Source organism: Microtus oregoni, unplaced genomic scaffold (assembly GCF_018167655.1).
Source record: "Microtus oregoni isolate MIOR12 unplaced genomic scaffold, Mior012 000003F_ref0000135, whole genome shotgun sequence".
In the NCBI taxonomy this organism is placed as follows: Eukaryota; Metazoa; Chordata; class Mammalia; order Rodentia; family Cricetidae; genus Microtus; species Microtus oregoni.
Window position 1 is genome coordinate 32,027,921 of NW_024543062.1, and position 12,280 is coordinate 32,040,200.

The following is a 12,280-nucleotide window of genomic DNA, read 5'->3' on the forward strand; positions in this document are numbered from 1 at the left end:
GTCCTTCCTTGCCACCTCCCGGCATTCTAGCTTTGGTTCTCATGAGTCCCTCTCTCCCTGTGGTCGTCTTGCCTGTGCTGTGTGTCCAGTGTCTCCCTAACTAGGCCCTGAGTTAGAGCTCCAGCCTGGGTGCAGGGTCAACCCCAGGGCAGTTAGAGGTCTCCACAGATCTGGAGTGAAGAGCACTGGTTGCTCTTCCAGAGGTCCTGAGTTCAGTTCCCAGCACCCACATTACTGCTCACAACTATTGAGATCTGATGCCCTCTACTGGCATACAGACAAAATACCCATTCATGGAAGATAAGTAAATAATTAAAATGACTTTTTTTTTTGTTGTTTTTGATTTTGTTTTTGTTTTTGTTTTTTTGTTTTTCGAGATAGGGTTTCTCCGTGGCTTTGGAGCCTGTCCTGGAACTAGCTCTATAGACCAGGCTGGTCTCGAACTCACAGAGATCCGCCTACCTCTGCCTCCCGAGTGCTGGGATTAAAGGCGTGCGCCACCATCGCCCGGCTTTAAAATTACTTTTAAGAAAAATAGAAAGGGGTCAAGAGACTGGTAAGAAACTGAAGCCTTTTCCGCACTGGGGACAGAGGAACAGGGACACATGTTCTCTGTGTCCGGATATATCATTAGGGAGGAGGTGGGTTAGGACAGGTCTGGCCTTCTCAGCTGCTTCTGTAGCCCTGAGTACCAGACTTCTATTCTCCCTGGGCCTCCCCAGCAACCTGCCCCACCCGTGCAATGATTCTCTTCCTAAATTCTTGCCATGAGATTTGTTTTTTCGGGGTGCAGAAAGTGTAAACCCCTGAGAGAGTGTGTTCTCATGAGTTCCCAGTGAAAGAACCTACTAGAACTGTGTAAAAAGGCTATGTTGGAGCTGTGGTGGCTGCAGGCACCTCTTTAGGCCTTCTCAGGACTGAGTTAACCTCTGCTTCCAGTTCAGGGACCCTTTGAGTACCATGAGCTGGTGTAGCACCCTCCATCCACTTTTCCCCGCATCTGTAGAAAGCTTCCAGAGCAGGCTCTCTGCCCAAGCCTGTGACTCCTCCCTGCACCTCTGGGCTGGCCCAGGTCCAGCTAGCTGCTTTGTTCTTGACCCACAGGGACCTGCAACCTGCTCCCTTCTCCCGCAGTTGCTCCCACCTACTTCCTTCTTCAGGGCCGTCTGTCACTTGTGACAGTAGTGAAGATGCAGTTTCCCTAACCAGTCCCTGCCTCACTTCCTGTGTGTGTCACGCCAGAGCCACCGTCACTGTCCTGCTCTGTTGGGAGTTGCATGGCAATGCCGGAGAGTCACAGTAATGACAGCCGTTATTGTCACAGTCACTTAGTGTGCTGGGCCCTAGTCCTCCAGGGACATCTGTCCACTGGTGTGCCAGCCGGTCACGCTTCTTCTGATTGATAGAACTGTCTCATGGACAGTTTCAGCCTCTGCTTCCCCTGGAAGGTTCCAGACCTGCTAACACATCCCAGGGTATGTACCCAAACAGTCTCTGTCATTTTGGGACATCTAAAGGATGCTCTCTTGGCCTTGACACAGTTGCAAAGTCTTCAGAGCCCTGTGGGGCTCATCACGTGTCTCATTTTGCAGCCCCCAGTGCTGATGGATGGGCAGGACTGCGAGAGGGACAGAGGGAATTTGCCAACCTGGATGCTTAGTCTAGTTTAATCTGGAAGCCTTGAAACTTCCTCCTCACAGATACTAAAAGGCAGGATGGCGCGAGGTAGGCAGAGCTCTGGAGTGGGGTCGGCTCCCTGAGCCCCAGAGCTCCTGTCACTCGGGCCCAGGAGGGAATAACACCACCCCCACATCCCACCCCATACTCTTCCCTCACCACCACCCGCTCCCAGAGCCGTAGCCCTGGAGAGATGGATAGACTCTTGGAATTCCTGAGGCCCGTGGGGCTGCCCTGGCACAGTTGCAGCAGTCTCTCAGAAGCCAGCTCTTTAAATGCCTGAAGAGTTTTTATCATAGGTCTGAGGAGCCCCTGATAAACCCTCCGTCTCTAAAGTAGGTGAGTATCATTTCTCTGCTAGGATGGGCAAAACAGAACCGGATTGAACTAGTTTGTAAAGTGGCAACAACACAAAAGGTAGGCAGACAGAAGCCTGAGTATGAGCAGGGTGTAGGGACCTCCTGTTACCCAGGACAGAAGCCTGGGAGGGGCTGTCACGACTTGCCTGGGCTCCACAGTTGGTATGATACTACTAATTTTCCCCACCATAGTGGGGGCCTGTGATCAGCTGCTTGCCCCAGGATCCCAAGAGCCCCTCTAGTTGTGGAGTTACAGCCACACCAAAACAGTTTAGGTGCTTTCTCGCTCCCGCTAGAGGGGATGCTCTAGGCCTGTGTCTTCTAGAATCCATCAGTGAGTGGACACAGCCTGGGAACCCTTCTGTGCCAGGCCAGGCAGTTGTAGCCTGGAGCTGCTCGGCAGAAAGACTAAGGGAAAATTGCATGTTCACGGGCAGACACTGACTCCGACGTCTTCTCTTTCCATGTAGCAAAAGCTGCACCATTGGGATGGTTCTTCGCCTGTGGAGCGACACCAAGATCCACCTTGATGGGGATGGGTACGGAAACACCTTTAAAAGATACTTTTCTGGAGGCTGGAGAGGTGGCTCAGGGCTTCAGAGCACTGGCTGCGCTTACAGAAGACCTAGGTTTGATTCCCAGCACCCACATGGCATCTCACAACCACCTGTAACTTCAGTTCCAGGGGGATCCTACACCCTCTTTGGGCTTCCGTGTGCAGCAGGCATGCACTTGAAGCATAGACGTGTGTATGCAGTCACACATAGACAAACATTTTGTGAACTTTGTTATTTCCCTGTACACCAAAGCACCAGCAGAGCCCAGGTCTGTGGATGTAGGGATTTAGCTCAGGAGACACCTCTGCAGGAGCGTCACACCAGGTCTGTGGATAGCATTACGTTGATCACCTCAGAGGTGTTGCATTCTCCTTGGGTCGATGTAGGGATTTAGCTCAGGAGATGCCCTGCAGGCGCGTCCCACCAGGTCTGTTGCAATGGAGTGTGTTTGCTGTATTGTGTAAATCATTCTGGGCCCTCCCAGAGCTATGACCCAGAAGTGCACAGGTGAGTGAGACACTGCAGGGTCTCACATTTGGGGTGCCAAAGATGCAGCAGAGTTCCAGGTGCCGCTCTGTGGCTGCAGAGGAATCATTGCCACCCAGCCTGGGCAGGTTGGGGGCCGCAGGGTACCACCTGCACTTACTCCTGGGAAGTGCGGTGCACGAGGAGAAAAGTTGAGAGGGAAGCTGCTCTTGCAGTAGGATTCTGGGCTGAATAAAGATCTGCTCAATGGAAGTGCTGGGATCGTGGGGTGTTGTTAAGGCAGGGTGTGGCTCGGTGATAGGATACTTTTGATCTCAGCACCTCTTTAAAAAAAAGGTTTTTTTCATTAGTTTATTTTTATGTGAAAGAAAAACAGGTGAGTGTGTGGTGTTAAGTAATGCTGGAAGCCACCCTGCTCACACTCAGCTTGGAAACAAGCCCCGATCAGCAGGAGTCTTCTCTACTTTTGCCCATCTAATGTGGCATATCTGCCGTCCCTTGTCGGACAGCAGGAGGCATACTTGTCCCAGATCTGGGGTGGGGCTGCACCCAGAGTCTGGAAGTGACTGGACTGAATGCTCACTTCTTTCCCGTTTTCCTCCTCAGTGGGTTCAGTGTGAGCACAGCCGGCAGGATGCACGTCTTCAAGCCCGTGTCTGTCCAGGCCATGTGGTGAGTGTGCTTTGGGGGACTTGGAAGTCCTTAGAAATAGTTCCAACCTGACAAAATGGATAGAAAAGTCATTTCTGGTTGGGAGTGTGCGTCTGTGTGTGTGTATGTGTGTTTCTGTGTCTGTGTGTATGTGTCTATGTGTATATGTCTGTGTGTTCAGAAACAAATCATGTGTAGCATAAATAACCCCTGTAGCTGTTGGAGGTATTTGGTGCATGTTGGGCGCCAACACCCCCATCCACTGACAGAACACACTCATCGTCCCAGAGGAAGCCTCCCCCTCAGCTCCCCAGCCCCAGAAGATTCTGTACGTTCTGTAGCTGTGAACTGCCCTGTCCTTGGAACATCTGTGTGAACACACTCAGTTACTTGCCTTCCCTGTGTCGCTCTTCCCCCCAATTGGGTGTTCATGTTCGTTCATGTTGTGGCATGAGTCAGTCTCCTCTCTTCACAAAGCTGAAGAGCGCCTGTCAGCCTTGTGTCTACCCTGCCGTCCCTGCATGCTTGTTTCTACCTTTGATTGTTACTGTAGATGCTGCCACTTGGACTATTCCTGGATGCTTAATTGGTTCGAGGCTCTGCTTTCAGTTCTTTTGGGGTCTCTACCTCTACAAGTGAAATTGCTAGATCCTGTGGAGAATTCTTTTTGTTTGAGACTCGGTCCAAGGCTGTCCTGGGAATCACTGTGTAAACCAGGCTGGTCTCGAACTCACAGAACTCAACCCACCGTCACTTCCCAGTTCTGGGATTCAAGGTGTGTGCCATCAGATCCCCCAGTCCTGTGGTAATTCTGTGTTAACCTTCTGGAGAGCCACCACGTGTTGTCCGCAGCAGCTACCCAAGTCCCCCAGCCAAGCTCTGGTCTCTGCAGAGCTCTGTCTACATTATTCTGTTTTATTTGTTGATTGCCATCTTAGTGACCTGTCAAATAGTGTCTCAGTGTGTGGTTTTTATTCTCAATAGCGTGTGTGTGTGTGTGTGTGTGTGTGTGTGTGTGTGTCTGCATGAGGGAATACAGGAGTGCATGGAGACCAGAAGAGGATGTAGGACCCCCTGGAGTTGGGAACTGAAGACATGGCTGCAGGAGACTCTTTGTGTGTGTGTGTTTGTGTGTGTGTGTGAGAGAGAGAGAGAGACAGAGAAACAGAAAGACGGAGAGGCCCATGAGTTAAGAGAGAGAGAGACAGAGAAACAGAGAGGCCCATGAGTTAAGGTTCCTAATTTTTTTGTTTTGTTTTGTTTTTCGAGACAGGGTTTCTCTGTGGCTTTGGAGCCTGTCCTGGTACTAGCTCTATAGACCAGGCTGGTCTCAAACTCACAGAGATCCGCCTGCCTCTGCCTCCCGAGTGCTGGGATTAAAGGCGTGCGCCACCACTGCCCGGCCTAATTTTTTTGTATGCATTTTATATTTGTGTGTGTTTGTTGAGAAATGTTCTATTTAAGTTCTTTACTCATTTAAAAAGTGTATTAAGGTTGAAGATGTAGCTTTACCTGTTGACCTGGTCAATACCATACCATCCTGGCACGCACTTACTTATTCCTTCCCCTGGCACTCAGTAGGTGCTCTGTCTGTCTATGTGGCAAAGGGACAAGAGCTCTGCTCCGCTGGAGCAGCGAGTGGCTGGGGGGTGGGGGGGTCACAATGTAAATGGGAGTCGCCTCTTGGGGTTTAAAGCATCTTGAAGGGAGGTGACTATGCATACGTGAGCAAACTTGTATGCCATGCCAAGACAGCTGGGTAGGCGTTCTCATGTTGATGGAGCCTCAGAATAACAGCTGTGAGGCCTGGGTCCAGGGAAGGGGGGCCTCCCCGACCCTCTGTAGTGACTGTGGGTGAATGTGGAAATGTCCACAGCTTCCTAAGTCAGCCTCCTCTTACAGCTCTGTCTTAGGTGTGTCCACCAGGGGCCTTGCGGCCACATGCTCACTGTGGGTGTGGCTCAGCAGGTTTGTAGTAGATAGTGTCACACTGCAGTTTCTAAAAGCTGGGTACTGGTGTGGGCTGAGCAGTTCTTGTAACTGCGCAACAGAATAATTGGGATAAACCAGGAAAAGCTTCGAGCTCGAGGAACAGCCCATAGCATTTCCCAGTGACTCTGCTTTTCCAGAGCAGGAGACTCCTGAGGCGCCCTCTCATGGGCTGCTCCTAGAGTTCTGTCCATCCCTCCATCTCACTCTAGGGTCCTCTGAGGTGGATGAGGGCAACGAAGTCAGTGTTCAGAGGATGAACAAACCAGCAAACGCCCTAAGTGTTTCTATTGTAACTGCTGGCTGCCTCTTTTCTTTCTAGCCAAATATTGTCACTATCATCATTATCATTATTTAATTTAATAAGCATTGGTTCCAAGTTTATTCCCTCAAGCAGCCTAGACGGTAGGGTGGATAAAATTACAGAAAATGAGGCTCCTTGCAGTGTGCATGCGCCGTCATAGAAACCCTCACCTGGTGATGCCCTCTCTTCAGGGGCTGTTTCTGCTGTGGCCAACACTTCCCTCCCTTGGCAGCCTCTTCTTTGAGAAATTTTCAGCCTGATTATTTTTTTCAAAAGAGGTAAAAGAGGCTGATTAAATAAAACACACACATTTTTATGCCCTAAGGCCCTAAGATATTACACACTGGGGTTGGGGGCTGTCCACAGATGGGCTCAGGAGTTTCTGCTGTTCTTTAGAGACCTTTCTCCCCCACCCGTAGATGCCTGGAGTACAGTCCTGCCTGTGTTCCAGGTTGCTGTGACTTCAGAAGCAGATCTGGCATCTTTTGGAGTTGGTTGCTGGAATGTGACCCAGCCAGCTTGAAGAGTTAGAGATTGGGATGTGCCTGCTGCTGGTGTTTGTTTACTTCTTTGGAAAGGATGAGGGATATCCTGTCCTCTGAGTTTAGTTGACACAGTCTCTGGGAGCTAATAGTTGTACCTGACTGCTGTGTGGGCAGGGAGTCCCTACCGGGTGCCCATCCCACTGCCATGAAATGAGTACCCTTTGCAAGTTGCAGAACCCAAGTTCCTGGTCCTGAGCTTCTCTCTCCTCCCCCAGGTCTGCCCTCCAAGTGCTTCACAAGGCCTGTGAAGTGGCACGGAGGCACAACTACTTCCCTGGTGGGGTGGCGCTCATCTGGGCCACCTACTATGAGAGCTGCATTGGCTCTGAGCAGAGCTGCATCAATGAGTGGAATGCCATGCAGGATCTGGAGTCCACGAGACCCGACTCTCCAGCCCTGTTTGTGGACAAGTATGTACCGGGGATGCCTCTCCCACTGCTCAACACTGGGTCCTTCTCAGGGTCACACTGCTCAACACTGAATCCTCTCAGGGTCACACTGCTCAACACTGGGTCCTCTCAGGGTCACACCGCTCAACACTGGGTCCTCTCAGGGTCACACTGCTCAACACCGGGTCCTCTCAGGGTCACACTGCTCAACACTGGGTCCTCTCAGGGTCACACTGCTCAACACTGGGTCCTCTCAGGGTCACACTGCTCAACACTGAATCTTCTCAGGGTCACACCGCTCAACACTGAATCCTCTCAGGGTCACACTGCTCAACACTGGGTCCTCTCAGGGTCACACCACTCAACACGGGGTCCTCTCAGGGTCACACTGCTCAACACTGAATCCTCTCAGGGTCACACTGCTCAACACTGGGTCCTCTCAAGGTCACACTGCTCAACACTGGGTCCTCTCAGGGTCACACCGCTCAACACGGGGTCCTCTCAGGGTCACACTGCTCAACACCGGGTCCTCTCAAGGTCACACTGCTCAACACGGGGTCCTCTCAAGGTCGTGCTTCCCTGCAGCCCCTTCTTAGAACAGGTTTTCAGGTAGAACTTGTTACCTGAGTCTATGGTTCTCAACCTTCTTGACACTGCAACCTTAACACAGTTCCTCATGTTGTGGTCACCTTGACCATAACATTATTTACGTTGCTACTTCATAACTGTAGTTTTGCTACTATTGTGAATCATGATGTAAATATTTGTGTTTTCCAGTGGTCTCCTAAAGGGGTCTCCCCACACCCACAGGTTGAGAAATACTTTTCTAAAAGAAGGGTTTGTGCGCATTCCCTCTCCCTCGCATGCACATTCGCCCTTTACAGCAGTGGGTTTGATGAGTGCATCTGTGAGCCATGATCCTGCGCTTCAGTCAGATCACCACAGAGATGCCCCACCCTGGATGCCCCTCCTCCTGCTTGTGCTCTGTGCTCAGAATGTGTCCCCACGGGTTGGTAGTAGCAAATTCAGCCCGCTGTGTTGAGCCTTCACAACTTCCTCAACAGAGAAAGTGACTAAGGCCACATTCTCTGGCTTCTCAGGGGTCAGGGTCCCACTCCCTCAGAGAGGTGTCGGCTGGGAGACTAGTTGGAAGAGAAGAGTTGCTCAGACTGCCAGACGCCACCAAGAATTCTTTAGATGAAATGATGGCCGTTTGAGACTTTGGCGGGAGGACTGTCCCAGTCCCCATGACCCTAGGAGTTAATTAACAGGGCTGGCATGCAGACGTTAGGAGGATTCAGAGACTTGGATTTCATGTGAGGGCTCATGCAGCAATGCCCCAGATAGGAATAGCAGGTGGAGATGGACCGACCGTGTAGGGATGTAGGCAGTTACAGCATGTGGCCTGTGTGAGGAGCCAGTCCTCTACCCACTGGCCTGCTCTCTTTCCATGCTGGGCTCTTGTGGGATACTTCTCCAAACACTGTACACACACCCACAATAGCCGAGGTTAGACCTGTGAGGGTCTCACGTCCGTCTGAGATTTCTTTCTCAGAGTTCTGCAGCTTTCTGTACGTTTTCTTCCTAGGCCAACTGAGGGGGAAAGAACTGAGCGTCTCATTAAAGCCAAGCTCCGGAGCATCATGATGAGCCAGGACCTTGAAAATGTGACTTCTAAGGAAGTAAGAGACCCCCCGCCCCCTGCCCATAGCAGGCCCAAGCCCCTTACGCATGTTTGTCTTGCCAGGTTCCCAACAGAGGTCGGCCCGGTGTTGGCACGCATCCCTGCATTTTGCCCTGTAGTGGCACTAGGGCTGTGTAGGACCCAGGCTTAGAGTTAGACTCCAGAGATCATGAGCAGACTGTCGGCCCTCTCTGAGCCCTGGGGGAGGTTGTAGAAGGTCCTAGGTTCATCCAGGGAACCTCAGCCTTCCATGCCCTTTCCTGCTTTTGTGTGCCCCCCACCCCTGACCTGTGCCATCTCAGACTGCTCCCTCTACCTTTTAAGCCCTCCTTGATCAGTTTTTCTTTTTGTCCCTTGCTTGGTAGAGGGAGATGCTGTGGGCATTAAAGAGATGGCTCCTTGGTCAAGAGCATTAGTGCTGTCCCTTATGGTAGCTCACAGCCATCTCTAACTCCGTCTCCAGGAGATATGACGCCCTCAGCTGGCCTCTACAGGTACTGCATGCAGGTGGTGCACAGATACCTACAGGCAGAACCCTCAACAAATCTAGAGGCTGTTGGGGGCGGGGGCACACACCGTTAATCCTAGCACTCAGACAGAAATTCTCTGTGACTTCAAGGCCAGCCTGGTCTACATAATGAGTTCCAGGCCAGCCAGGACTACATAGTGAGACCCTGTCTCATGAAATAAAAATCTTTAAAATGTTTTAAGCTATTGTATTTACTTATATATTTAACTGGGGCTGGTGGGGGTGGGGTGGACAGCACATGTGTAGGAGGGAAAACAGCTTGCAGGAGTTGGGGTTCTTCCACTATGTGGCTCCTGGGGCTTGAACTCAGGCAGTTGGGTTTCGTTCCTGGCTCTTCTACTTGCTGAGCCGTCCTGATGGTCCTTTGTTTTTATTTAAAGAATGCAACAAATTACAGGAAGTTTAAAGTGTTATTTATTATTTAATTATTTATTATTTCTATTTGTGAGTCTGGCTGGCCTGAACTCACCATGCATCCCCTAGGCACGCCTTGACCGCAGTCTTCCCGCCTCACATTAGTCTTCATCTGTAATTGATGAGTACTTTGATCAGCCATGTGTGATACCTTCAACAGGAAAGTGGCTTTACCTTCTCACTGCAGCAGTGTTGGTACCTAATTGTGAAAGTGAAAGTTTTAAACGCAGTAGAAAAGATTTTAGGAAAAAAGTAAGATTTCCTTGTTGAAAATACCGGGCTTCCTCCTGTCTGGTTAGGTTGGAGATGAAGTGTGAGTGCCCACCACCCCACAGAGGTGCTACTGTGTCTAAACACATCCAGGACACAGTGCCCGCCACCACACAGATGTGCTACTGTGTCTAAACACATTATTCCAGACACAATGCCCACCACCACACAGATGTGCTACTGTGTCTAAACACATCCAGGACACAGTGCCCGTCACCACACAGATGTGATCCTGTGTCTGAACATATTATCCAGGACACAGTGCCCGCCACCACACAGATGTGCTACTGTGTCTAAACACATCCAGGACACAGTGCCCGTCACCACACAGATGTGATCCTGTGTCTGAACATATTATCCAGGACACAGTGCCCGCCACCACACAGATGTGCTACTGTGTCTAAACACATCCAGGACACAGTGCCCGCCACCGCACAGATGTGATCCTGTGTCTGAACACATTATCCAGGACACAGTGCCCGCCACCACACAGATGTGATTCTGTGTCTGAACACATTATCCAGGACACAGTGCCCGCCACCACACAGATGTGATCCTGTGTCTGAACACATTATCCAGGACACAGTGCCCGCCACTGCACAGATGTGATCCTATGTCTGAACACATTATCCAGGACACAGTGCCCGCCACCACACAGATGTGATCCTGTGTCTGAACACATTATCCAGGACACAGTGCCCGCCACCGCACAGATGTGATCCTGTGTCTGAACACATTATCCTGGACAAAAGAAAGAAGTCACATTCACCCTTTTTGTAACCAGCACTGCACAGAGGTGCACAGTTCTTTGAACAGATCACTCCTAATAGGTTCTGCCCCAGCATCACCTCTGCTCTGTCCCGCCCACAGATCCGCAATGAGCTGGAGAAGCAAATGAACTGTAACCTGAAAGAATTCAAGGAGTTCATCGATAACGAGATGTTGCTCATCTTGGGCCAGATGGACAAGCCCTCCCTTATCTTCGACCATCTTTATCTTGTAAGAGTCATTGCCCCTGGTCCATCTGGTTTGGAAATCACGTTCACAGATACATGCTTACGAAGCCCCAAGATAGACTTGGCATCTATCTGAAATACAAGTGGCTGAGCTGTTCCCCTCTGAGCCCACCGAAGGATCCACCCCATGGTGTCGCCTGTGCACCTCCAGCTCAGTGTCTTCATGCCATAAATCTATAGAAGGCAATTGACTAGTTTTCAAAGGCAAGCAGGTTGTTAAAACTAGCCAGGAGATCATGAAGTCCAATTGAAAGTCAGACCTAGCAAGGCCAAGGTCCCCCTCCACCTTACCTGCCCTGTGGCCCATGGTAAGTCACTTTGCCACTGCCCTTCATGGGGTGATTGTGATTGATGGTTAAATAAGACACATTCTGGAGGTGACGAGTGTAGTTTCTGTAGGCCTGGTTTTGAATACAAATGGAGACTATGGTTAGAGGAATGTCTCTTACAGGAGCCGAAGGAAGTGGCTTCGGCCACTGAGGGAGATAGCTTCAGTCTCCATAAACACATAAACATGCACACACATATGTATATGTGGGCTTTTGAGACAGGAGCTAGCTTCGTATGTAGCTCAGGCTAGCCCAGACTTTGTGATCTTCTGTTTCAGCCTCCTGAGCGTTGAATGCATCTTTATGTTCTTGTTTATATTTGAGTCTTCCTGCATGAACAGATTTCATGCTTTATCCATTGAGCTTCCCAGGAGAAAAAGTCGGCAGGAGACGGAGATAGCGCGCCATGTTTGCCAGGACTGCAGACCTTTGCATTTCCAGAGTAGTGATTGCTTCTTCATGTTTCTCTTCTGTGTTCCTTGAAAGACCAGGAATAGAGGAGTTTTTAATGATACAGTTTGTAAAAGTATCCAGTCGTGCATTCTGTAGACAGTTGGGAAGAGTAAAGCTATTCCCAGTCTCCCACGCTGAGGGGGCCAGTCACTCATAGCATTTTGATGTGTTGATTTTTACATTTTTCAGTTTCTTGTGGTATTAGAATTAGAACCCAGGCCCCGAACACTGTGTTTCTCTGATGCCTATGTAGAAAAAGAGACAGTGCCCTCTCTGCTCGGGTTCATAGTCATGTTCCTCTTGGCTTATTCCTTACACTAACATGATGATTTATTTATTTATTTTATTTCTGGATTGGTTTTTGGCTTTTGAAACAGGGTTTCTCTGTGTAGCCCCCGGGTATACTGGAACTCACTGTGTAGACCAGGCTGGCCTGGCCCCGAACCTAGAGATCCACCTGCCTCTGCCTCACAAGTGCTAGAATTACAGGCCTTCACTACCATCCCCTGGCTTATTTTGTTTTGAGACAAGGTCTCACTGTATATCCCTGATTGGCCTTCAGTTTCAAATTCATGGCCATCCTCCTGCCTCTGCTACTTGGAATTGGCGTGGTTTCTTTTGAAATGCC

The 12,280-nt window shown here is 50.3% G+C and overlaps 1 protein-coding gene across 2 annotated transcripts in view; it reads left to right on the plus strand.

Moving 5' to 3' along the window:
- Ssh1 (slingshot protein phosphatase 1) overlaps positions 1-12,280 on the plus strand; it is a 53,490-nt gene that overhangs the window by 25,829 nt on the left and 15,381 nt on the right. For both annotated transcript variants that reach the window (XM_041648422.1, XM_041648423.1), the window contains 5 exons: positions 2,507-2,575; positions 3,686-3,751; positions 6,784-6,978; positions 8,546-8,639; positions 10,725-10,853. In XM_041648422.1, the coding sequence (XP_041504356.1) occupies positions 2,507-2,575; positions 3,686-3,751; positions 6,784-6,978; positions 8,546-8,639; positions 10,725-10,853 (553 nt within the window). The remainder of the gene's footprint in view (positions 1-2,506; positions 2,576-3,685; positions 3,752-6,783; positions 6,979-8,545; positions 8,640-10,724; positions 10,854-12,280) is intronic.